At 42.2% G+C, this 26,876-nt stretch overlaps 1 protein-coding gene across 1 annotated transcript; it reads left to right on the top strand.

Moving 5' to 3' along the window:
• On the top strand, positions 1-25,228 carry LOC107114865 (putative calcium-activated potassium channel subunit beta). Its single transcript, XM_015416465.1, has 5 exons — positions 1-14; positions 6,275-6,371; positions 10,677-10,851; positions 19,451-19,646; positions 24,680-25,228. The coding sequence occupies exons 3-5, from the start codon at positions 10,715-10,717 to the stop codon at positions 24,962-24,964; spliced, it is 618 nt and encodes a 205-aa protein (XP_015271951.1). The 5' UTR covers positions 1-14; positions 6,275-6,371; positions 10,677-10,714; the 3' UTR covers positions 24,965-25,228.
• Positions 25,229-26,876: the final 1,648 nt, after the last annotated feature.

The following is a 26,876-nucleotide window of genomic DNA, read 5'->3' as shown; positions in this document are numbered from 1 at the left end:
ATTCCCCAAAGATCGTAAGTATTATTTCAGAAAGTTGTGGGTCCCTTTCTTTTAGCAATCCATGGCAGTGCTGTGTATATTTATGGGAGGAGACAGATTTCTTGAACCATTTCTTCTATGCAGATATACAACAGATTGCACAGAAGCATTACCAAAGGGAAAATAAATAAAAGAAACCGGAACAAATAAACTGAATAATTTAGTGCTCATGATGTTAATACCTTGTGAATGACGCAGTGTAAGAGACAATGTTCTTGTTTTGTTTAATGAACATTTTTTTCTTCTGCAGCTAGTTTTTCGAAATGGTCTTGACGTATCTGGTATCCACGATCTTATTCGTTTTCAGTGAAGTTTGCAGATATTTACGTAACAGGTAGATTTGGGGAAATCTAGCAAGTTCAAGAGAGAAAGTGTGCCAAACCTTGTGACAGCACATATCAGAATAAAGAAATAAAATAATGCCTGCCCCCGCAAAGATTACAGTCTAATTTGTAAAATCAAAGTTACATTTTAAAAAGTTTTTCTTCCCTGCTAGTGTTCTTAACTGTCATGGCATCATTTTCAGTTTTGTGATTAGCCAAAACATTAACCTCTAATGATAATATATGAATTGGTCTCAGTCAAATGATGTGTCAAATGAATATAGATTAATTGTTTTAACAGACGATAACAATGAATAAAGTTAATATACTCTGTGAATGCTTATCTTTTGATGTTGCATTTCTTGCCAGCATCACTCATCTCAATATTAACAAACATACCCACTCCCCAGAAGTACCAAATATTTCATATATTTTTCTTCAAGATACTGATGCTGCATCTGTTGCAGGAGTGGGCTAATGCACAATGACACAGACATGAATTTTCATGCAACCATCCCGTATCAACAAAATAATTTTGCAGGATCAGTGTGGTGGCAGACATCTAACAGCAGCATTATTTGATTCATAACTGCACATAGGATAGTATTAGAGTCTACAGCCTAGGAGGCACAGGTAATGCAGTTCTCTCACAACTAATTATCCTCACATTCCATACATTAGTAGAAATATTTCCAAGATAGCAAATCCATGTATCTCCATTTCTGTTTCTATAAATTAAGTATTGCTATACAAGACTAATATGGAGAAGAAACCAAATATTTATTTAAGTATTAATATCTGATTACTGTGAATAATTTGGCCTAAAGGAAATGGAGCCAAGAAGAATGACAATGGAAAGATTTGGGGAACGGTGTAACATTACTAGGGATGGACATGAACTGAACCACGAAGCAAAATTTGTCATTAATTTTACCCTGTCCATGGTTTGCAAACCGAAATTCATGATGGGGCTACCATCACAAACTTCCACAAACTTTTAAACCAGAAAGTAGAAAACAGTCCCTTTAAATTTCTGTTTTCTATTCTCCATGAAAGCAGCAAAAACAGTAAGTACTGTTATTTTTCTAGACATTCCCCTCAAATTTTACCAAGCAATTCTAAGCCATAAAATGAAGCAAAGACTTCAAGTTGTTTTTTTCCTTACAGAATGTAACAGTATTTTAGCTGGCTCTTCTACAAATGCAGTACACAGCAGCGTGCATTGATTGACAGTACCTGACAAAATCATTAACAACTGTTTCAGGCTTTCTAGTGCAATCCCAAAAAACAGCAGGCTGATCCCCACTGCTCAGTTGTTTTTCAGGGTTTCTTTCAACAGGGTTTGTGGGGCCATGAACCACAAACCAGCTCAGTTTTCAAATGAACCTCACAGTTTGATTTGATTTGTGGTTCAGCCATGAATTGCAATATTCCGGACCACATTTTTCTGGTTCGTGCCCATCCCTTTTCTCTGCCCAAGACTCAGAAGAGCCCTTCTTAGTCAGAATAAGAAGTACTCAGCTAGATGGGCCATACCTGGCCTCAGTAAAACACAGCTCCATATGTTCATAATCCCCTTTTCAGTGCCTCAGCCCGTTTCGACATACAAATTTGCGGACACTTTTTTCCTCCCCTAAGCAACTCCAACAACAGATGAGATGCAGAATGCCTACACTGTGTGACAAACATTGACCAGAGCTTAATTCTGGACACAGAATGCTTTTTTATTTCGAAATTTCGAAATTAATTTCAGTAGTACACTAGTGTTGTGCTTTTAAATGCTTTTTTATTGCACTTTCTGTTCAATTTTTGTGATAGGCTAGATTACAAGATCCTATAAAAGTAAATACTCAAAACAAAAAACAAGCAAGGATGGAAATAAGAATCAAAAAATAGAACCCCCCCCCCCCCCCGGAATAACATTTAAAGAGGAGAAGTGTAACTTGCTGAACACACATGAAGTTGCTTTATATTGAGTCAGACCATTGACCTAACAAGATATTGTCTACATTGACTGGCAGGTCTCTCCAGGGCCTCAGGTAGAGGACTTTCATATAATCTATTATCCAATCCTTTTAAGTAAAGATGATGGGAATATGAACCTGGGAATTTCTGTATGCAAAACAGACGATGAACTGCTGTACCACAGTTCGTCCCCTCTACCTGAACTACTAGTAATTATATAAGTTGCTGTCCTACATGCTTCTAAGCACTTGAAAGTCACATTAGCCCTAACTACTTTTGCAGATATAAAATATATTATTGTGAAATGATGCTCTATTTCTTTAAGACCTGGACATAATTCTTCCCATTATCTGCACTTAAGCCTGATTTCTAGAATGGTAAACACCAAACACGCAGCAACTACAAGCTTACAGTTTAGTCAGTGTTGCGCTGCAAGCTTATAATGCTCTTATGAGCCATAACCAATAACTGGACTGTGCAATGAGTGTGCCAAAGAAATGGACTATAGGGTGGCCACAAGCTGAACCAACTGCCTGGACTGTGAACACGTGCCCAGATGAGGGAAACCACCTCCTGATACGATGTGCCAGACCAAGGATGGCTCCACGGGTTACCTGCCACCTCACCTGCAATGCAGCAGAGATAAGCCAAGCACCTTGGCCACAGACAGAGCACAGATGCCAGTTCTAGCATGCTGTAGAAGGACGCCATGCCATGTGAGAAGACCTGAAAATCTATGCAGAGACTCCACGGACAGAAACCTCTGCTAGCATGCAGGCACCCCCCCACACACACACACACCTTCTGCTGCCCAGGATGACAAAAGATCTGTTTGCATAAAGGGATTAGCCACTGACCCATCATACCTGCCAAGCCTCTCAGCTAAAGCAATCATAAGCATTAACGCCTCTGACTGCTGCTGCTACTGTTCTTTAAAGGTGCCATTGTCTGTAGTAATGAACTCAATATTGCCCAACCATTAGCCCCACCATCCTGCAACCAGTTTTGGCAAGCAACTTCCTGGGGACTAGGGACGTGACAGGGGAAGTGGCCAGTATAGCCCACCCCCAAGTTCAGATAGTGTATAAAAAGAGCAGAGCCAACCATGCTCTCTCTCTCTCTTGCTTCCTCTCCTACCCATCCTACCTGGACTCTTGGTCTAGCACTGGCCAGAGTCTCCCATGTGCTCTGCCAGTTCAGAACACAATCCCTGTCCCTTATAGTCTCCCTTCTTATTTTTGCTGTATGATTGCTTCACCTCTTCAGGACAGGTACATATCACCCACCAACAATTTGCCTGCTAATGCGAATGTTGCTATCCCTGTCTACTTAGCTCTGTGTACTTGTGTGTGTGTTTGAATTTATTGTATGTTTGTGAAGACTCTTCAGTAAAGAAACCATTTCATTCAGATTTGGTATCTGCGTTTATTTCTGGTATTACTGGAATAGGTGGGACTCCTGTATACAAAGGTTATTGCTCCCTATTTGCCAATTGCCATTTTAATAATCATAATTCCCCACATTTATTAATAAATAAGGCAATTTGGCTAACATCAGATAGGGTTCAGTGAAGAACAATTTTCCTTCGTAGTTTATGTGTGAAGTATGCGGCCAAGTTGGAATGTTAAAATGTTGTTAGAAAAGAGAACTGGAGAGCAGTTCTCCACCTGACATCATAGTAAGCGAACACTTAGTATAACCAAATGTCATGCTTTCTATTATCAAGACAGAAACAACGGTGTAGAACAATGCTAATATAATCTAGGAAGTTTTCATGAAGCAAATAAAGATACGGTGCACGATACAAAATTGATTGTGTCTAGTTTTCAGTCATTCAATAAAGTATCCGGATTATTATCTTCATTTCGGATATCTTCTTCCAGAATATCATACATTCCAAATTGTTGCAAAGTACTGAAAGAATGTTATAAAGTTTCATCAAGTGGGCCACCAGTAACTCATTGTACACAGAGCTACTCTCTATAGTGCTAGTCTGGTGTTGCAGAATTTAGAGGGCAGTTCAGTCAGAAACCTAACACATTCGCTGCCCACCACTGCTCCAAATTTGCCTCTACACTCCATCCTCTTCCGTATTCAAAGCAGACATTTGGAGGGAAGGGAGGAAGCAATGTGGCAGTGCCTTGGAATCACATATTTTCTTCACCCGTTGCCTCTCCTGTCTAGAACACCTCTACCAAGGGATGCTTTGTCTTAAAAGGAATGCCCTGCCAGTGTTCTGTTACATATGATTGCATGTAATGTTTAATTAAACCCTTAACTCAAAGGAATTTTTCACATGTCTACAGGCTTGTGTGGTTTTGCTGCGGCCATTTTAGTTGCTGACTAAGTTATCACTAACAAGGCTTATACATTGGCCTTTCCCCCCATATTTTCCCTGCCTAGTCATTCACAGTGGTCATCTTCCACCTTGACCACCACCCTGTGCCACCACACATTCATTTTGAAAATAAGCAATTCATATCAGGCTCTCTGAATTCCCATATTTCATTTTTTTAAAATAGTCCACAGCTTCATTTGTTGCTATTTAGAGAGGGAATGGTGTATCTGCAACAAAAATTCTGGAGAGTTATTTTTTCAAAGCTGGAAATCCAGAGAACCAGAGTGACAGATTGCTATATTGCTGATTTTTAAAAGTGTACCAGTGGTAGTGCTGGAAATTGCCACAGGGAGGGTGCAGGGGAAATGGTGGTGATGTGGGTGGAACCAGGAAGATATGGACTTTCCCATCCACATCAGTTGCTACCAAAATATTCTGGAAAAATTACAGAAAGAAGGGGGAAATCTGGGAGGTGCACTTTTACGTCACTTACCACATTTTCAAATTTACAAGCTCTTCGTGCATATGTTAATGATTTTTTCAAGCACTGCCAGTCAATGAATGCTGCTGTGTACTGAATTTGTAGAAGAGCCAGCTGAAATACTGTCACACTCTGTAAGGAAAAAGACAATTTGAAGACCTTCGTCTTTGCTTCATTTTGTGGTTTAGAACTGCTTGGTGAAGCTTTTGGCGAACTTCTAGGGAAAAAAGCAGTGCATACTGCTGGCTGTTCAAATTTATCTGGAATGATGCTCAAGGCACATAGGATACTATGTAAAATGACGGGCAACAATCCTTACTTAAAGCCTTTCTGTGTAGCCAGCCTCTCTCCCATATTGTGATTTGTAAATGCTATTTCACATGAATAATGGAAAGCTTCTGTTTCCTGAATTTGTCCACATAAACAAGATCTGGATTTTCATGCTACAAATCTCTAATTTACACAGAACGCAGAATAGGGCACAATGTAAAGGACTATGTGAGAAGCTACTGAATGCATATCAAGTTGTACAGCCACGCTTACTGCTTCAGTCCCTGCCCCTCCAACACATTCTCAATCCCCCCTCCCCCAAGCAGGGAACACTCTGGGACAGCATGTGATACTCAGTAATAAGAACCTGCAGTCAGAAGATGAAAGTGGGGAATCACTCATGCAACTGCATTTAGACACACATATTGGGTGAAGTCACAGTGCTGAGAGACTGGAAGGGACTTGATGGTTACCAGTCATTGCATAATTACAGTCATAGTTTTTTTCAGTTGTCGCTATCATAGAAAACTTTCCAATACTCACGGTTGTCAATTTATAGGGAAACTTCTTCATGAGTCAGTGTGTGGGAGAGTTTGAGCATAAAGAATACAGTGGTCCTTCACCAGATGTGAGTGCACTGTCTGGTTCTGCTGTGCCCCAAGCAGTAGGAAGGAGAACACAAAACTCTCAAATCTGGAGGTGCATCTAAAGCAAAGGATAGAAACCATGGGCAGATGTGGAAGAAATTAACAGTATTTAACAGGTCTTTTTGAAGAACTCTTTCATTATATTTCCTTTCTCCAGTGGACATGGTATCTATGATTTCCTGTTCTTTTTAATCTTCTTTCTTTTCCACAGAGAGAACGGAAAATCTTCCTCTCAATGTTATTCACAAGGACTTGGATCCACGTAGATACAGGAATGTGTACTGCCTCCCAAATCCCTAAATAACCAGGTATGGCACCTCATGTCAGATGGTCAATTCAAAATGAAAGTTAAGAAAGTTCAAATAATTACTAAATGACCCAGAATTCACCCTTGAAAGGTGATCTTTTCCATACAATGGTTCCCATCCCTGCTGTTGCCAAACGCACAAATCCTAAAAGATTGATCTAAGAAAGCTCCCTTCTCCCTCAAAATTCGAACATAAACCATCCTTTATCTCTCTTTTTTTGGCCCCCCGTAGAGGATTTTTTAATTTGCATTTTCTAAAAACTACAACAAAATAGGGGAGGGATCTACAACTATAGGGGGGGGGGGAGAAAACCCACTAAAAACCAAAGAGTTGGAGGTAATACACTGCTTATAAAAGTATTAGCTTAACAATATAGAAATTGCTTTTCTTAACATTGAGGGTGGCCAATCATCATCATCGATTATGTTAACAAACTAACAAATCTGACTATATAAAGAGCATTCCAGGAGAATTGCTAGTTAACTTAAACACAAATTTCATGAACAGTGGCATCTCATTTTACAATTGTTTTTCCCTCCTTCCTTTAAAGCCAATTAATAATTAAATTTCCCTCAGTAGGTGTAACACAGTCAATTTCTCTTCCCACGCTGTAATCTTCTTTCTTCTTGAACACTTTCCCTGTGGCATTGTCTTGCTGGAACTGGAACTGGTCATCTCAAAACAAAGTCCCTTTTTCTTTTTCAAGGACTGTTATCCGCTTGAATTCTTGCCTTCAATCTTACAGATCATTCCATTTGTTGCTTTTGAAAACCAAACTTTCAGAGAGTCTATCCGCCCTTTTGCCCGTCAGACTTATTTCGGATATGTCCATGGCATACCCATTCGCTTTCAGCTTCGCTTAACGTCTGCATACAGGCCCCACCACTTAAACCTACTCATTAGACTCTCCTCTTAAATATTGGAAGTCCATGTGATCAAAGGCTAGTCGCTTATCCAATGTTAACACAGTCCCTTGAAAATAACAGCCAATATATAGCACAGTTCTTGTGAAGTACCTCATTTTTGCCAGCAGGGGGCAAAGGCTTAACATACTGCTTGAAAGAGTCTATGATTACTTCTGGTCACATGGGCCAGTTGCTCTTCCACTTCCTGAAGAAAGCTTGGATCTCACTTGCTGCTTTTACTGCCTTGCCGATCATGTTTACATTTTATAGAATTTACCAAAGTTCCAAAAACTTGCCCAAACGCTTATTTGGCTCCTGGAGTCTATTGCCACTTTGAGCTCCGTCCCCACTACAAAGGTTTTTCTTTAATCACTTATTTGTTCTTTCCGGGGGAGAGTCCCCCCCTTGCTTTTAGTAATAGGGGACTTGCTCATTTTCTGGTGTTCTCGCTTTAATGGACTCACTCTTCAACATCTGATCATTCGGATCTTGCCAGGTAACGATTTAAACGATGTCCCTGAGCGCTTGTCCCAGTGTGCGTAGCTTAGTCCTATTCAGGAACACAGTGCAGAGACCTTTGGGGCAAAGGGAAGCCTCAATCTGCTGGCAGCATGCCCGCAGAGAGGCGACCCTCAGCGCCCCATGGCAAGGAACTCATCGCAAGAGTCCCAGGAGTGTGCAGACATTTGCATCCCCTCTCAATGCGCTGGTCTGCGGATTGCCCACCAGGGATACGGCAGCCATCAGCCCACCAAAAACCGGAATTGCGTTCTAAACCATCCTTTATCAATTGTCATTTTATCCATACCCAATTAACTTGCTATTCAGGCTGTTGGGAAAGCCCTCTTGTACCTTTGGGAATACATGGATATACACCATTTTCCTCTCATTTTCCACTTAGACAGCTTGAGGATTAGGGATGGGCATGAACCTGGAAAATGTGGTTTATATTGGTTCGTGATTCATGGCCAAACCATGAACCAAACCGTGAATTGAACTCAACTGTGAGGTTCATTCATGAAATGAACTAGTTTGTGGCCCCACAATCCTCACTGTAAGAGCCTGCAGTCTCTTTCATTGGGGGGTTGCAGAAAGCCCAAAAAACAGCTGAGCAATGGGGAGCAGCCTGCTCCCCACTGCTCAGCTGTTTCAGGCTGTCTTGTGTAGTCCCTTTAAATCTAACAGGACTGCACAAGACAGCTCGAAACAGGTAAGCTCCTGGAAGCACCTCCCTACCACTGAGCTGTTTTGCAGGCTATCTTCTCCAGTCCCACAAGACAGCCCAAAACAGCTGAGCAGTGGGGAGCAGGTTGCTCCCCATTGCTCAGCTGTTTTTGTGGCTTTCCCAGGGAACAGAAAGCAGGGGTTCAAAGGGACTCGGAGTCCTTTTAAACCCCTGCTTTCTGCTCTATCCATGAACCATCACAAACTGCTGTAAAAATTCATGATAATAAACCCATCACAAACTTCGATTCATGAACCATGAATAGGACAAAATTCATGATTAATTTTGTTTTGTGGTTTGGTTCACGCCCATGACTATTGAGAATCACTGCAGATAAAGTTATGAGGAACTCATATAAAAGATGAACAGCCAAAACCAGAACAGAAACACTAAACTGATTTCAAAAGGATTTGGTGCAAACCTCTCTAGTCATCCCAGAGCTACATCATGAGAGATAACTTAGTGTGACCACACTTAAATTCTAAGGCTGATGGACAGCCTACAATAGAAATTGTTAGTGCTTCTGTTGACAATATGTATTGTGTTTAGCTCTCCACTCACAGTGGATTCAAATGCCATAATAGTTAATGCATTAGTGACTCCAGGCAGACTATCTATACAAGGACACCCATTATTGCTATGAATAGAGTCAGCATTTAGACAACAGTAGATTACTGCTAATGCACAATCCAAATCAAATAGGTTCTTATGTGGTGTTAAATTAATCACTTCCCTCCAAAGTAACTGCATCCAGAAAATGCCCTTCTAGAACAAATAAGCGTTCAATCTCACCAGAGGTGATCATTGAAAAGTTGTCACTCATGAGTCATGACCTCTGTTGTATTTCAAGTATGCATGCTGTTCTAGCAGTGCTGAGCCAAACACCCTAAAGTATAATAACAGACAAGATTAATCAAGAAGCAAAATAGTCATGAATCACTGAATATGTTAGCAAATAAACTGCCAGTTCCTGACAGCCCTCTCACATCCCCAAAAAGGCATACTAGCTGGCCTTTTATTTTTATTTTATTTTTGCCATCAAGTCTCAGCCAACTTATGGTGAGCCTCATGTCATTTTCAAGGCAAGAGACATTCAGAGATGGTTTGCCATTGCCCGCCTCTGCATAGCAACCCTGGTAGTCCTGGATGGTCTCTCATCCAATTACCAACAAGGGTTGACTCTGTTTAGTTTCTGAGATCTGATGAGATCAGGCTAGCCTGGTATCAGAGTCCCACAGCAATCAGTCCTCAACAACGATCCTTCAAGAGGTTTACGTTTATTGGGTACAGTAAAGGAAAATCTTCTGAGCATACACTCATTGTCAGAACTAAAAGCAAGCACATGCAGGCTAGTGATATACAGAAATCCAAAGGGTCAGTGAGGGGTTGGGGCCAATCAGGAGTCACACAAAAGCCCACCTAAGCTAACAGGTAAGCATTCCCAGGGAGAAGGAGTAACAAGGTACCAAGGTCACCAAGTCCGACTAAGAGGCGATAAGGATGCAGTAAGAAGAGAAACTAAACATTCCATAGAAAGGCATTTTATCCAGCGTTCAGCATCCCCCCCCCCCGCAGTCCATGGCAGCTGCAGAGCTGACACCTGGGCCATCCAGGTAGTGATAAGAATACCATAAACAATAAAGCAATAAAACACAAAAGGCAAAAAAAATGAAACACAGAACAGAACGCAACCACACACCACTGAGCCACACTGGAACTATCCAGGTAGTACTTTTTAATCCACCCACCCACACCTTTCTCAAAGGAGCTCAAGGAAGCTTACAAGGTTCTCTCCTTCCTCCATTTTATCTTCATAAGGAAAGAAAGAGATGCCCAGTATCACCTAGTGAGTGTTAGGGCTGAACATCAATTTCAACCTAGGTCTCTCCGATTTGAACACCCTAACAACTATACCACACCAGCTCCTCAATTAGCTAAGGAGGTCTGGGTGTCTGACTTTTCGTTTCTAACCCTTGAGAATATCAGTTAACTAATCACAATTGGTATTGCATGTTTATTTTGAAGCTTGAATTCCAAGGAAACAAATATGTGCAGGTTTTAAAAGAACGAAACCAATTGTGCAGGTTCCTCAAGATAAGAATCTATGTCAAACTATCACAACAATAGACCAGATTATATCTCTTTTGTTTTTGTGTTTTCATTTTGTTTTAACAGAGATACGGACTACAAAACCCATCTCATCACAATAAATCATGTTGGGGAAAAAGCTGGTGACAGCACAGAAGCGTGGGGACACCAGGGCACTCTTCCTGGGCTTGGGAATGATGGCATGCTCGGTGCTGATGTATTTCTTTATTGAGATCACCATTACACCAAAATACAAGAAGAGGTAACAGATTATTTAGGATGCATATATGTGACTCCCTCGGCTTTCAGAACTCTCCCCTATTATTTTAATACTAGTGCACTGCATTCTGGGTCCTAAGATAGTTGCCAGCCAAGTCTCTTTGGAAGCTTAAACTGCGTAACAGACCCAATTCAGCGCAGCTAAACAGCAATTCAGTTCAGATGGAGAAGTGGGCTAGTATCTCTCCCCTCCATCATGCATCTGAAGGAATGTGGCATGCAGGCTGTTCACACAAAGGCTAATATGTGCAATGACTCCATTTGCAGGATTCTGCAACTTGAAAAGGAGGGATCAAAAATGGTCTCCCCTTGAATCATGTTACATGATTATTTAGTTCTGGAGGACAGGGGACAAAAATTGCACGGCTAGCCCACAAAGGGAATGTGCAATCCATACTGTGAACATTAAAAGTATTTTTGGAGGGGGGGGGGAATCAGTTCCAATAGGAAGAAATGATATCCAGACACTTCTTCATTGCCAATGTCTATCCAAATTTTATTTTATATTATTAGATATTTCTTATAAGAACTAAAATTTGAATTCAGAATTGAAACTTCAGCAACATTACAGAAAGCAAATATATAAAAACAGGGGAAGATGTATGACAATCTCTCCTTATATATAATTGAGTAAGAACATTCTATATGAACATTCTAAAATGCCCGCCTTTAGTGTTAGGCCGGAAGAACTGCCACTCAGAAGACGCTGGCTGGGTTGACTGGCTGCTTTGTGCAGTCCCGCCCAGCGTTTCAAGGTCTTTTGCATATGGAAGCTGATTGGACTTCACTCCATTCCACACCTCATTCTCCCCCCCCTCCCGCAAGGCAGTTGGAATGTCAGTTGCATATGGAACCTTCAAGGTCTTTTGCATATGGAAGCTGATTGGACTTCACTCCATTCCACACCTCATTCTCCCCCCCCTCCCGCAAGGCAGTTGGAATGTCAGTTGCATATGGAACCTTCAAGGTCTTTTGCATATGGAAGCTGATTGGACTTCACTCCATTCCACACCTCATTCTCCCCCCCCTCCCGCAAGGCAGTTGGAATGTCAGTTGCATATGGAACCTTCAAGGTCTTTTGCATATGGAAGCTGATTGGACTTCACTCCATTCCACACCTCATTCTCCCCCCCCTCCCGCAAGGCAGTTGGAATGTCAGTTGCATATGGAACCTTCAAGGTCTTTTGCATATGGAAGCTGATTGGACTTCACTCCATTCCACACCTCATTCTCCCCCCCCTCCCGCAAGGCAGTTGGAATGTCAGTTGCATATGGAACCTTCAAGGTCTTTTGCATATGGAAGCTGATTGGACTTCACTCCATTCCACACCTCATTCTCCCCCCCCTCCCGCAAGGCAGTTGGAATGTCAGTTGCATATGGAACCTTCAAGGTCTTTTGCATATGGAAGCTGATTGGACTTCACTCCATTCCACACCTCATTCTCCCCCCCCTCCCGCAAGGCAGTTGGAATGTCAGTTGCATATGGAACCTTCAAGGTCTTTTGCATATGGAAGCTGATTGGACTTCACTCCATTCCACACCTCATTCTCCCCCCCCTCCCGCAAGGCAGTTGGAATGTCAGTTGCATATGGAACCTTCAAGGTCTTTTGCATATGGAAGCTGATTGGACTTCACTCCATTCCACACCTCATTCTCCCCCCCCTCCCGCAAGGCAGTTGGAATGTCAGTTGCATATGGAACCTTCAAGGTCTTTTGCATATGGAAGCTGATTGGACTTCACTCCATTCCACACCTCATTCTCCCCCCCCTCCCGCAAGGCAGTTGGAATGTCTGGTGGTGTGTAGGTCCCAGGAACATGTTTTAAGAGCTGCCTGGGGGATTATGGACCATTCACACACTTTCAACCTTAACATACCTCATAGGGGGAGAGGAGAATGATGACAGCTGCTTTCCCTAGGCAGAGGCTGGGGGGGGGGGAAGTAAACTTGAAGACAGACAGGCAGATAAAGGTTAGGCTGATGATTGCCTGGAAAGGACATAGGGTTGCCAACTCCCGATGGGAAATTCCTGGAGATTTGAGGGATGGAGCCTGAAGAGGGTGGGGTTTGCGGAGGGGTGGGAAATCAGACAGGTAGAATGCCATAGACTCCACCCTCCAAACCAGCCATTTCGTCCTGGGTAACAATTGTTGCCAATTTCCAGGTGAGGGCTACAGATCACTCAAAATTACAACTGCTGTTCAGGGAGCAGAGATCAGTTCCTCTGGAGAAAACAGTGGACTCTGCCATTATACCCTGCTGAGGTCACCACAGCAAAATGACACTGTTTGCCCAAAGCCAGAGCACTCCCCCAGAGCCTCTTTCTAGATCTCGTTGTAGTTATTTCCACAACGGGCTTTACTGCTAGTTTAAAAATATTTCCATAAGTTACTCTGGGCAAGGTATATACATATCACTGTATAATATAATACAGTGGAAGGTTACCAGAGACATTTAGATGATCCAGAAATAACTGTACTTGGCAGGTATAGAGAAAGGATTTCTTTCAAGAAAATATATTAAAGGGTATTACTAGTAACATCTAATCAAGTTTCTACCCAGTTTGCATTAGTTAACCATGACAGCGAGAATAAAGCTCCACCCCAGAAGCCAAGGCCCACACTGTTTGAGATCTGAATAGTTATGGTATTTCTCAAAGTGACAGCCATGACATTTGTAACTGGCCAGAGTCAGCTAACAAAATATTGGTTATGTCTGGGGAGCTGTGCTTACCTTGGGAAAGGAATCAACCTATGCTGCATGCACTTCATCTTTTAAAAAAACAACAACCAAGAAGGTTATTTGCATGAATTCTATGACTGCTTGCATTAGCCAGTTTATGCCCACAGTGGCAACAGTGGGAATGCTTCTAGTGTCCTGGCCCCACTAATGGACCTTGTGATGTCCTGCTTATTGGGGAGACTGTTTCTCCTTTAAAACACACACTGGGTACTTGAACGTAGTAGATTTCTGCTGCCACCAGGAATTAAAAATTTCAAATCTCTCTCTTTTGGTAGAATGACCCACTGTCTGGGTGCTTCAGAGGACTATGTGGCCCTGAGGAAGGACTGTTCTGATTGCTGGGATAAGTTTAAACAAATAATGATTTATTTATAAAAGAACAAAATAGGTTTCTGGGTATTTTTGAACTGTTGTTGAAGGAAGAAAATATAACTGACAAGGCTTGGTGTCACACACAGTCTCTCATACACCAAAACTCCACTCTGACAGGCTTATCTCTCTCTCATATATAACCACATAGTCTACTCTCTTGCTCACGTAGCCACACAGGCTGAACTCTCTTGGTCATATAGCCACACAGGCTGAACTTTCTCTCTCATAGCCACACAGGCTGAACTAAACTCCAACTGCTTCCTCTGTCATACAGACTCTCCCAAAAACTCTCCACACTCATCTCTTCAAGAACAAAGAATCCCCTCATATACATCTCTCCTCCAACGCTCTCAGTCATCAGCCAATCACATCACACTTGTCACCCTCTATCACATTATTGCTGTCACACTAAACATTAAAAGAAACACACACACCAAAACAAGAAATCATTACATACCTCCTGATGGCACCTGGTATTTTTGGCCACTGTGTGACAGAGTGTTGGACTGGATGGGCCATTGGCCTGATCCAACATTGGCTTCTCTTATGTTCTTATGTTCTTATGCCTGTGTTCAGTCAAGTAAGCAATGGGAAACAAAACTGGTGAGGAAATGGGGCATGGATGCTGTGATACCACTTCTGGGTGATTACCCAGAGGTGATGTCACAACATCATTACCACTTCCCCCTTTCAGCCTCCATCTACAAATGCTCCTAGGTTTCACAGGTGTGGGCCTGGCAACCCGATGATTTTGTCAGTTATTTTGGAAGACCCAGGCTGCAATCCTTAGACCACTCTCTTGGGAGCCATGGGGAGGGACTGTGGATCTGTGGTAGATAATTTGCTTAGCATGCATAAGGTCCCAGGTTCAATCCCTGGCATCTCCAGTTGAAATTTTCAGGTTATAGATGATGGGAAATACCTCCAGCCTGAGACTATAGAGAACTGCTGCCAGGCCTTTGAGGGGGAGCCGCCGCCGCCGCCACCACTGTTCCATCAATGATATTCCAACCACCACCCCATGTAGGGGTGGATGTCGCTCAACAGGACTGGGGGAACATTCTCCCTGGTGCTCCTACTGTGAAGAACTTGGCCTGCCAGTGTGGGACGTCGTCTATCTTGGATTTTATGTAAATTATTGCAGCACCATATTTTATATTGGATATACTGTTTTAAATTGTTGTTGTTTGTATTTCTATTTTAATCGTGTAAGCCGCCCCGAGCTGAATATTGGATGGGGTGGGATATAAATCTCAATAATAAATAAAATAAAATAAATAAATAAAATACTGACCTTGATCGACCAATGATCTGATTCAGGGTAAGATTTATGTGTGAGTAAACTCCTTCTGAATAAAATGGAACTTACTTCTAAGTAGATATGCTTTGATTGCTCCCTCATTCACTTTTAAATGGCTAAAGCAGCAAATATGTAGTCAATGAGGTCACCATCAGCAAAGGATCTCTTATGTTTTGTTGGGATGTGACTTTTTTGTACTTGGAATTCATTCCTTTCTCTTTTTCAGAACTTGAATTGGTTTAATATTGGTATTTAAGGAATCAGTTACATATTTGTTCCCATTGCTTTCAACAGGAAACATATTTTTGTAAATTTTCTTCTCCCATCCAATTAGTATGAAATTCTCAGAAACTATACTCTTCACTTCAGGAACCTTTCTGTGAAATGGCAGACACGTAGGAGAAAACAATCAAATTGCAGAGGCAATTGAATTTCGCCTTTGCATAGAGGGCCCATGGAAGGTGTTTGACAATATTGGCATGAGAAGTTATCCTCCTTAATCACCAGTATTTTCAAGAAGACAAGGGGCAGTCTGGAGTGAGGGGATGTGTCTCACACAAAGCCTTATTGCATTGTTTTCAGCTCAGTTCAGCATTTTGCTTCTATTTATGGTGATGATGGTATTGATCATTGTATTGATCATAATTTATGATTATGACATTGAAACCATGCTGGGAGAAATATGCTTCTGAGGAAAGGTGTAGAAGGACGCAGAATTTTCTTCCCTTCGCCCATAGGTATTTTTAATAGGCCCACCTCATGTTTTAGACATGAAGAGGTATTCTTATATATATGAGGATCACCCATTTAAGCCCTGAGCTAAAATATATTGTCCATCTTTATCCTCATCACAAATAATAAAAATTAAATTCTGAACCCAAAACTCACAGTGCCCACTCTTCTTTTGTCATCTATTTTCCCCATTTCCTGCTCCAAAAATTTCTGTGGTGATCAGCTCCCCACAACTGTTAATCTTAATAGCATTCACATTATATTTGCCAGTGACCTAAATTCTAGAAGAGGAGTTCCTGAGCAGACAAATACTTCACTGGAGTAAGCAGAGAAGCCCTATTGTCTCCTGAATAATCACATAATTTATTTATGGAACTGTTCTTATAATCGCAATGAATTGTAAGGAAATTTTCTCATACATTCTGTTTACAATTTGTTGCCAAAAATGCTTATTCAGTGGTATTCATGGCTTGTTGAAAGTCACATTCTCATCAACCAAAAGATTGCCAAAAATGCTTATTCAGTGGTATTCACTCCATGGCTTGTTGAAAGCCACATTCTCATCAACCAAAAGGGACACATGACTACTCCATGCCTTGTACACTACCACATCCAACAAAGACACATTCAGTAATACAAGATACAACTATTATACATGTAACAATAACCTTTTTAATTGCCTGTTTAATTCTGACCATGTAGGGTTGTCTCTCTCCACCACTGTTGAACTCTCAGCCAGCTCTTGGGCTGCCAACCTCCAGGTGGTAAATACAACAAACAACAAACACTGTGACATGAATGACTAGGACATTTAGGAAAGATCATGTTGTAGAATGAATCACACTTTACAAAATTACAAGGAAAAGTCCATCATACTCTCAATAAAACTTTACAAAATTACGAGGAAAGTCCATCATACTCAATGAGCACCCAGATATAAACTCATTTCAGCCCAATCTTCCTCAGGAGTAATCCTATTGTATAGCAAGGTATCAGCCTCTTGATACAGTTCAATGTCTATTAGGAGCAAACCAATGCTTAACTTCTTCTTTATTTTCTGCACTTTATCCTAGAAAAAATCCATGGTATTTTAAATCAAAAGAAACATGGAGTTGAACGGAACTTACTTCCAGTTCCATTTCAAGTGTTAGTATTAGGAGAAGGCCGGTCTTGTCTCTTTAACTAGGTACACAAGCCTCCTATATTATGCTGGCAGAAAGGCTGTCCATGAAACACTGTAAAAATATTTATAGTAGTAGCACCAGTCCTCTTTTCTTCTGGCTGGAAGCCTTCAATTTTGAATGTGGCTGGCAAAATGCTCTCTACAACAAGCTGGACTCCAGGCTCTATAAGGAAAACTATTCTAATTGATTCCATGCAGCTGCATGTTGGACGTCTCTTTTTTAAACCTATAACATATTAATAAGATTATTGAAGGGCTGAACCTCTGTGTAATATTTTCACTTTTTAAATTCACATGTAATTAAAGTAATATCTAGAAGAGATGAACTGGGCTCAATTTTTTACACTTTAAATTAATTATTACATTTTAAAATAGATGTGATATCATCATCTTTAATGTGAGAGTTAAACCATTTGGGATTCATCCCAGAAACATCACTTTCTAAAAAGTCAATTGGAACAACATTTATAAATACTTGCCATGACAAAGCCTTTACTAATCAATTACAAAGAAGTTCTAAAAAATAAAAAAATAAAAACTTAAGCTAAGAATATAATTTTTCTAGAATAAAGTGGAGAAAATAAAGAAGTTAAGCATTGGTTTGCTCCTAACAGACATTGAACTGTATGAAATTAATTTACACTTTAAATTAATTATTACATTACAATATGAAGATACCTTGCTATACAATAGGATTACTATAGGATTACTCCTGAGGAAGATTGGGATGAAATGACTTTATATCCGGGTGCTCATTGAGTATGATGGACTTTCCTTGTAATTTTCTAAAGTGTGATTAATTCTACAACATGATCTTTACTAAATGTCCTATTCATTCATGTCACTGTGTTTGTTGTTTGTTGTATTTTCCACATGGATACCTGTGACCCCCCCTCTTGGTTTTTTCAACCTCCAGGTGGTGGCTGGAGATCTCCTGCTATTAGAACTGATCTCCAGGTGATAGGTATCACTTCACCTGGAGAAAATGGCTGTTTTGGAAGTTGAACTCTATGGCATTATGACCCAAACCCTGCCCTCCTCAAGCTCCACCCCCAAAATCTCCAGGTATTTACCAACCCAGTCCTGGCAACCCTAGCTAGCTCTTATGTATCTGGAATGAAGGAAAGGGCTTCCCTCTCTGCCTTCTTCTCCCTTTTCAGCCTGAGGCACAGCAGTTCAGTCAGAGTGGGACTGCCAGAGGAGATCAAGAAGAAGAAGAAAAGAGATTAGATTTATACCCCACCCTTCACTACCCAAGTTGTCTCCGAGCGGCTTACAAACTCCTTTCCCTTCCCCTCCCCACAACAGACACACTGTGAGGTAGGTGGGGCTGAGAGAGCTTCGACAGAAACTGCTCTTTTTCAAGAACAGCTGTGCCAGAACTATGGCTTGCCCAAGGTCATCCAGCAGGTGCAAGTGAAGGAGTGGGGAATCAAGCCCGGTTCTCCCAGATTAGAGTCCGCGCACTTAACCACCACACCAAAGCTGGTCGTGGAGCAGGGGGAGTAAAACTATCACCATTCCACTGTGGCAAGCTTGCTCTTTTTCTGCATGGTGGTGGTACTATCTCATCTTTGCGGTCAGATTACTGTCTTCCCAGCAGTTCCCCAGGTGCTAGGAAGAAAAGGGACCTTTTTACTTCCATCCTTGGTATGGGGTTTGCAGTTCAAAGAGGGTCTCAGCATACCCATCCTCCAGCCACTGCAAGAGTGGCTGTTTTATAGTGCGAACCCACCTGCCAACAACAGGCAGTAGTGCAAAGTGGCCTTTCTTTTTTTTTTTTGCGCATGAGGCAGGTGCTACATTGGAGAACAGTGCCCATGTGTCATGCCAAAAAGCCAAATGTTGTTCTTGTGCCACTATCACCACTCTAATGAATGTATATATTTACATTCAATCTTAAGCAATTGAAATGATAGATACCATAGAATTTAGAGGCTATAAAGAAACAGAAAAGTGCAACAGCATTGAATTTAAGTTTCTAGCATAACACAATTGACACAGAATTCACCAAAATAAATGTTACTGCCTGTTTTCCTTTGAAGTACTCCCATTGTTGAATGTGCAAGAGGCAACATCTGAAAATATTAACCAGATTTCAGTTCTGTTCTATGCCACTCCATTTTGCCATATGAAATACCAATATAAATTGGCATGTAGAGTATTCTAATACCAGCTAGGGCCGCACACAAATGGCAGGAAAGTGGGGATATGTATTGTAAAAGCATTTTAACAATCTCATTTCTTTTTCAGCATCTGGACCAAAGAAAGTATATGTGAAGTGATGAAAGCCAGCATCAAAGAAAAAGTCCACTGCATATTCAACAAGCACTCTGGGGATGAGAATATTTTTCGCTATCCTTGCCTAGAAGTCCAGGTCAATTTGACTGCCTTGGGACAGGTGGTTATGCTGTATCACACCGAAGATACTTGGACAAGAAACCCCAAGGTTTGAGTGCCATTTGTTAAGACACACTCTTGATACTAGATCTGTAACTCCAGATATTTCATTAAAGGGGCTACCCTGATCCAAGAGTTACAGGTGTTGCCCCCACGCTGGGGGGGGGGGGGGGGGCGGCAATATTCCCGCAGGATATTTCCCCTCAGCCAAAGTTTTCTACTACTATAGTAAGTAACAAACAATGAAAGTAACTAACAGCATATTCTAGCCAGACAACTGTCCTTAGCCAAGTTTTGCTATACCTGGACCAGAAGGTACAGATGAAAGGCATACCATTTCTCATAGAATGCACATCTGCTTGATTATTCAGCAGGTGGAGTTTCAAGATAGGGGCATGGGCTGTAAAATCTGGCCAGAGCAAATTGAGGCACTCCATTGGGATATATATATTCATTGTGAGAAATATATCGCCCAGATGGCATTTTCTGATACAGGCTGTCACCCAAACATATGGGCCAGCCTACAGGCTTAGAGCCATTTAAAAGTCTGAAGGCTGATTAGGTTGCGTACATAATTGTACTTTCAAGTGACTTCCACATATAGTCACGTTCCCAGAGTTGTTGGGAAATTCAGTTGGTGCCTCAGCTCTCATGATGAAACTGTAGTCATCTTTTGTCCTGGCCATAAACAACAGCATAGGTTAGTCAAATTGACATTGCTTTAGCACAACAAATAGAAAAAACTAGCAGATAAAACAGTTGAGATGAAAAGCTCACATTGATTATGTACTATTTTTTTTAAAAAAACACAACCCTATATATTTGTAAGGAATGCCAGCCTCCAGGTGGGACCTGGGGATCCCCTGGAATTACGGCTCATCTCCAGACTGCAGAGATCAGTTCCCCTGGAATAAAGGGATGCTTTGGAGGGTGGACTCTATTGCTGTGTACCTCACTGAGGTCCCTATTCTCCCTGGGCTCCACCCCCCAAACTCCAAGAGTTTCCCAGCCTGAATCTGGCAACCGTACCCCACCATCTCCTGCCAGTAGCCAAGGGGGACCTGGCAACCCTAATTGTACTTTCCTGTTTATCCAATATAATCCCCAAAGGAGAGCAGATACCTTCAGGTTCAATTCATACAGCTACTTTCCCAATGGCTGGCCTAATACACTGAAGGAAAATGCTTTTTTACGCTGAGCCATTTTATGCACCAATTCATTTGGTTTTGGATCTCTGCCATTATTATTTTAGATGCTATACAATAAGTCATAGGCTAGCAGGAAATAATTGTTTACACTGGAGATCTACAATTCCCTAGACAAATGAGCAATAAAGCCAATTTTCCTAATGGAAATTTCAACAATTGCTTCACAGCCAGTATAAATGACTGCTTACATATTCTGCCTTGTCCTACAAGCACAATTAAGAAGAGAGATGTTTGCCTAAGAGTACTTATTTATGATGGGCTTCTTTTAAAACACTATACTGCAATTCTCCATCAGATAGTCAATATTGCTACTTTTCTTACATTTAGAAGACAGGGGTTTTTCAATGTGTACATAAATTACATAAAATGCAACAAGTAAAATGTTGCAGTGAGCTTCCTGAACCTAAGCAAAAATATAACATGGGGTGGGGTCAAGTGTTCTGCACCTATCTCCAAATTATTTGTAATCCATTACAGATGATTAATTGTAGACTCTCATTTAACAACATACACAGGGCATCCAATTTAGTTAGACTGCATCATGTTTTATAACTTTTCTTCTCTGGTACAGAGCACTAATATTTAAACAGCATTTTCCTTATATCCATTAAGTATTTTCTACACCTCAGTAATAATTGTAACAACTCTAAAATATGGGTACTCAACAGTTTAGCTCACATTCTGTTCACTCACTGTGAACAGAGAGCTAAATTTTCAATATTAAGTTTGACTGGTTACTTTTCTATAGTCATACCTACCAGAGCAGCACACAATTGTCTTTTCCTGCAGCTGCAGCCTTCATTTTTCCATCCCATGCCAGTGGATGGTTTTTTAAATGTTTTTTAAAAATAATAAAATAAAAATATAATAAATGCTATTGTGAATTGAGTTTGAGTCCAGTGGCACCTTTAAGACCAACAAAGTTTTATTCAAGATATATTTGTGAACTAACATTCTAATAATCTATGGCCATGATCTCTGAAGTCTCAGCTTTTTTTTTTTTAAGTTTCTAGCCCTTTTTCTTGCCAAGATATAAAAGGGAAAGTGCAGGCAGCGAGTTTCTCTATTCTCAGCAAGGAAAAGAGCTAGAGACTCACTCTATTTTAAATGAAAGTAGAGATTATAGAAATCATGGCAATAGACATTATTTTGCAATAACAATAAGCAAATGTCCCATATTACATAAATCATAAACACTATGGTTAAAAAAATCTCACCCTTTGGTTTTTAAGTAGTTGTTATGTAATGCCTCCCAATCTGCTCAAATAACAGTGCTTTGCACATGTGCAGGTTTTTTGGGGGGGGGCGGGGACCACAAACCTGTCCAACAAGCTTTTGAGTTATTCGATGCCCAATTGAACAGACTGGGTGATCTACTCACATCTGATAGTTGCATTCAAGCATGGTAAGTTTGACCATTGAACATGTTTCACTTGACATCTGTCACATTCCTGCTCTGAAATCAAAGGCTGATTTCTGTGTTTCATTTGGGGAGTATAGGCTAAGTAGGGTTGCTTAGTCAAGGCTGGGGAAATTTCTGGAGATTTGGGAGTAGATCCTGGGAAGGGGAAAAACTTCAGTGATGCATAAAGCCATTAGGTCCACCCTCTGCTATATTCTCCAGAGGAACTGATCCCTCTGGTCTGGAGATGATGATGATGATGATGATGATGATGATGATGATGATGATGATGATGATGATGATGATGATGATGATGATGATGATGATGATATGGGCTCTGGGCAATGTACAAGGCGGGATAATGCCATAAAAATACAAAACACTAAAATTCAAATTAAAAGATCCAAGATGGCATCCTGTAAATTTTCTAACCCAGTTCTACACTACCGGGCCATTTTCTGGGCACGGTGAGAAGAAACTTGACAAAAATGCAGAAGGGGAAGGGTGCCAGTCAGGGGGAGATGTTGCTGCCCTCAACCAAAAGCCTGGCGGAACATCTCTGTCTTATAGATGAGTTGTAATTCTGGGAGATCTTCAGGCCCTGCCTGGAGGTTGGCAGTCCTAGAGCTGAGAGACAGCCTCTTGCCCAAGGCAACCCAGTGAATTTATATCAACAAGAAATGGGGCTTGCCAGCAGTGTTCCCTCTAAGCTGAGTTAGTGTGAGCTAGCTCACAGTTTTTTAGCCTCCAGCTCACACATTTTTGTCTTCGCTCAGGAAGGATGGCTCCAGAGCCAACTACGGTAATTTATGCAGCAGCCATATTGCTCACTCACAACTTTAATGCCAGTAGCTCACAAAGTAGATTTTTTTGCTCACAAGACTCCACAGCTTAGAAGGAGCATTGGTTGCCAGTTAGTTGGATATGCTGATTAAAGTTTTCATTCCAAGATGTGGAGATCATAGCAATGCCCTCCCAATTCACCATCACTGCACTGCCCACCCCACTGAGTGGGGATCTCTTGGAGTTACAGCTCATCTGCAGACTACAGAGAGCAGTTCCTCTGGAGAAAATGGCTGCTTTGGAGAGAGGGCTCTGTGACATTGTACCCTGCTGTGGCCCCTGTCTTCTCCAGGCTCCACCCCAAATCTTGAGGAAAGAATTTTCCTCAAGGCCAGATTGGCCAGGGATTCTGAATTTTTTTGCCTTCATCTGGCCATAGAACAGGAGTCACTAGGGGAGTGTGGGGGGAAGGTGTGAATTTCCTGTGTTGTGCAGGAGGTTGGACTAGATGACCCTTGAGGTTCCTTCCAACTCAGTTTCTACAGCACTGAGAAAAGGAGGCACAGAATGACCCCAGAGCTGTAATGGGAAACCATGAAAGCTTCCAGAACCTGGCCATGGCTGGAGCTCATTGATCACTGTAACCAGGGGGTGAAGCCACACAGTGCTATGAGTAGCTGGGAGGAAGTGCTAATAGAGAGGATGAAACATGGCATGGATTGTCAAGCGAGCCTCAGAAAGACTAGAGGTAGGCACAGCGAAAGAATTCTCAGGCCTCAGAGGGGCCTATTCTCAGGCCTCAGAGGGGTGATGCGACCCCATGCAGTGCCCACTCCTGACCAAGGTAAGACTGATAGAGTAGTAATTCATAAATGATACAGAACTAGGGTGAGTAAGGTTTGCAGATGACACAAAATTATTCAGGATGGCGATAACCAAGGCTGACTGTGAAGAGCTCCAAGAGGATCTCACCAAACTGGGTATAAATGTAAGGTGATGCGCACTGAAACAAAAAATCCCAGCTTCAAGAATAGGCTAATGGGTTCTGAACTTGCTGAGATGGAGAGGGGAAAAGATCTTGGGGTTGCAGTGGATAGATCAATGAAAATGTCAACACAGGCCGATTTCCCTCAAGCGCTGCTCCGCACTCGCTCTTCCCTTTTGCCCTGATGGTATGTGTCAATTTCACACAAGCTGCTGCGCAGCTGCATTTTGCCCCACAGCTTTGTGCGATTTTCCCCATGTCTACTCAATCCTCAAAAAACAAGATTGAGTAGACGCGGGGAAAATCACGCGAAGCTGCAGGGCAAAAAGGCGGCCACGCAGCAGCTTGTGTGAAATTGACACGTACCATGGGGCAAAAGGGAAGAGCGAGCATGGAGCAGCACTTGTGGGAAATCAGTCACAGTGTGCTGCAGCAGTGAAAAAGGCAAACTCTATGTAAGGGATTATTAGAAAAGGTATTTTCCAACATGGAGCTGGCAGTCCTGTGAGACACTGCTATAGGTTTCACAGCCTTAAAAATCAGACATGTGAGAACCAGAAAAAGCAATCCTTCTTTCGTGGAATACCTCTTACAGAACATTTGTGTAGTTTTGACATAGAGTTATTTCAGTGGCAAGTGAAAACTTATTTGCACATGTGTTTACCATTAATTGGCATCCTGCTCTTGTGTGTTTGTTCTTGCAGTGCTCCTACATTCCTGGCAATCTGGAGAATTTTGGTGAAGTACAAAAGAACGTGGAAAGTATAAAAAACAATTTCAGTAAGATCAAGATATTCCCTTGTTTTTATGACCCCTCAAGAGCAGAACCCAGTGTTATTTTAGAACGATTGTACTCTCCAGCTGGATTTGTCATTACTATGATTTGGCCAACTTTAATGATGACTGGCGGGATCTTAATCATCATCTTGGTTAAAATAAATCAGTATTTGTCAGTCTTCACAGCCTCACAATACATAAGACCAGTGTAGTATAACATTAGTCTTTATTTCATGTTCACTTACCAGCATCTCAGGGAAGCTAGGCAATCTCTCACCTTTATACAGTGTGGACTAACAAGACGTAAAGGAAACACAGGGGAAGTTCACAGCTGGGAGCCACTCAAACAATATTTTTTGAAACAAACACAATTATTTTGGATTTGACAGACTTGCAGAGACATGACACACTCACATTTCTGCTTCAGTATTATCCAGTGGTCAGAAGCCAAGGGGCCATACTTTCACATGCAGTGTTGCTGAACATGTATATTTCCACAGAATACTTAACCAATGGACTTAAAGCAGCAGTTTTCACAGTTTGCAGAGGCCAGCTTGGCATAGAGACAGGCCTGAGTTCTTCAGGAAGCTGTTTGAAGGCTAGATTTTGGAAGTTTATCAATCACAAGAAAAAATACCTGTTTCACAAAACATAGGAACAGGCTCAACAGAATTCTTGCAAAAAAAGTAGGGACTTCTGTTGGGTTGAGCAGTTAGAAGTCATGAGCTAGTTGTGTTAGGAGTTAGATGTTATCAGCTTGCCACAGGCAATTAAATATGGTGTATGGAACTCACAGCCTACCATTTTATTATCTGGTTCATGAAGTCATCCAATACATACATACCTATGATCATTTAGGAGTGGGCTTCTCCAGCCCATTAACAGGATTATAATACAAGGACTGAACTGTGTCTTTTTAGCTGCCTTTACTTGCTTCTTTTTAAAACAAATATTTGGCCAATATTTAAGACTAGGAGGAAGGCCCATTGCAGGCAGGAATGCAACAGGCGCTAGCGTGGGTGGACGGGCGCAGCCCCTTCCCTGGCGGCGCAAGTTCCCCTCCCGCGAAGACAGGTGGGGTCCCTCCACTGGCTGGCATGTGGGGAGCTTGAGCAAGCCAGCGCAGACAGGGAAGGGGAGGCTGTGTAAACCGGCGGTCACCAGATCTGAGAAGAAAGGGGACGGGTGTCAACCGCTTCCCCTTCCAGGGGCCCCCTCCCCCCCCCCCCCCGAGGCTGCAGGGAGAGCGAGGAAGCCAGGGCCGAGAAGGGAGGGGAGGGGGTTTAAAGCACCTCCCCTTCCAGCAGCTCGCTGCCCCCCCCCATGGCCGGGGAACGCCGGCAGGCCAGCAAGGGCGACGGAGGGAAGACTGGCGGAGGCCGAACTGCCTCCCCGAAGAACTGCCTGCAGCGTCCCCAGGCCAGGCCATGGCGGCCCTGGGAAGCGCAGCATGGCCTCCCCCCATCCCGAGGTTAGGCGGGGCATGCTACCAGGGCGGCGAGGCCAGGGGCAACAGCGGGAACCTCGGCAGGGCCCCCCCAGAAGTGCCCACAGCGTCCCTGAGCCAGGGCATGGCAGCACAGGGAAGTACGGTGTGGCCATCCCCTTCTCTCCCCGCCAACTAGGTGCCGCTGGTGCCGCCGGTCAGACCCATCCCCAGTTCGCGAGGGTCTGGCCAGCCTCGTCCCTCCTCCCCACCCACCCCCAGCCCATGGGATACCAGGAGTCCTGAACGGCAGCTGGAGGCCCAATGGCTGAGGGAGCGCATTTTTCCTCGCCATCCCATAGGCTAAAGGCTACCCCAAAACACAATTATTATAAGGAGAGATTCTAGAATGTTTAGATATTGTGAGTATCAGTTACATACATTTGCATATCCTTAACTAATGAAGATTGCTTACAGCCCTTAAGGATTTCATAGTTCCATAAAGTTTAAATTGCTCTAATTATCTTACATCTCCCTTTTTGTCATTCTTCTAGTAAATCAGCTGAATTCTTTTTGCTAATTTTACATCAGAGGAGTTCTATAAGAAGGGATATCTGTATACCCAGCTCTAGAAGTGGCTTTCTCTATCCTGAATCTAGAGTACAAAACCACACATGGCAAGGCAGTTAACAGTGGGA

The sequence above is a fragment of the Gekko japonicus genome, unplaced genomic scaffold, assembly GCF_001447785.1.
Source record: "Gekko japonicus isolate JY-2015 unplaced genomic scaffold, Gekko_japonicus_V1.1 scaffold2154, whole genome shotgun sequence".
Classification (NCBI taxonomy): Eukaryota; Metazoa; Chordata; class Lepidosauria; order Squamata; family Gekkonidae; genus Gekko; species Gekko japonicus.
This window is presented reverse-complemented; position numbering and strand designations above follow the sequence as displayed.

Coding starts and splice junctions, on each gene's coding strand:
- LOC107114865 (XM_015416465.1), top strand. CDS start 10,715: ATGTTGGGGAAAAAGCTGGTGACAGCACAGAAGCGTGGGGACACCAGG. Junction 10,852..19,450: donor ACACCAAAATACAAGAAGAG/GTAACAGATTAT, acceptor TTTCTTTTTCAG/CATCTGGACCAAAGAAAGTA. Junction 19,647..24,679: donor CTTGGACAAGAAACCCCAAG/GTTTGAGTGCCA, acceptor TTGTTCTTGCAG/TGCTCCTACATTCCTGGCAA.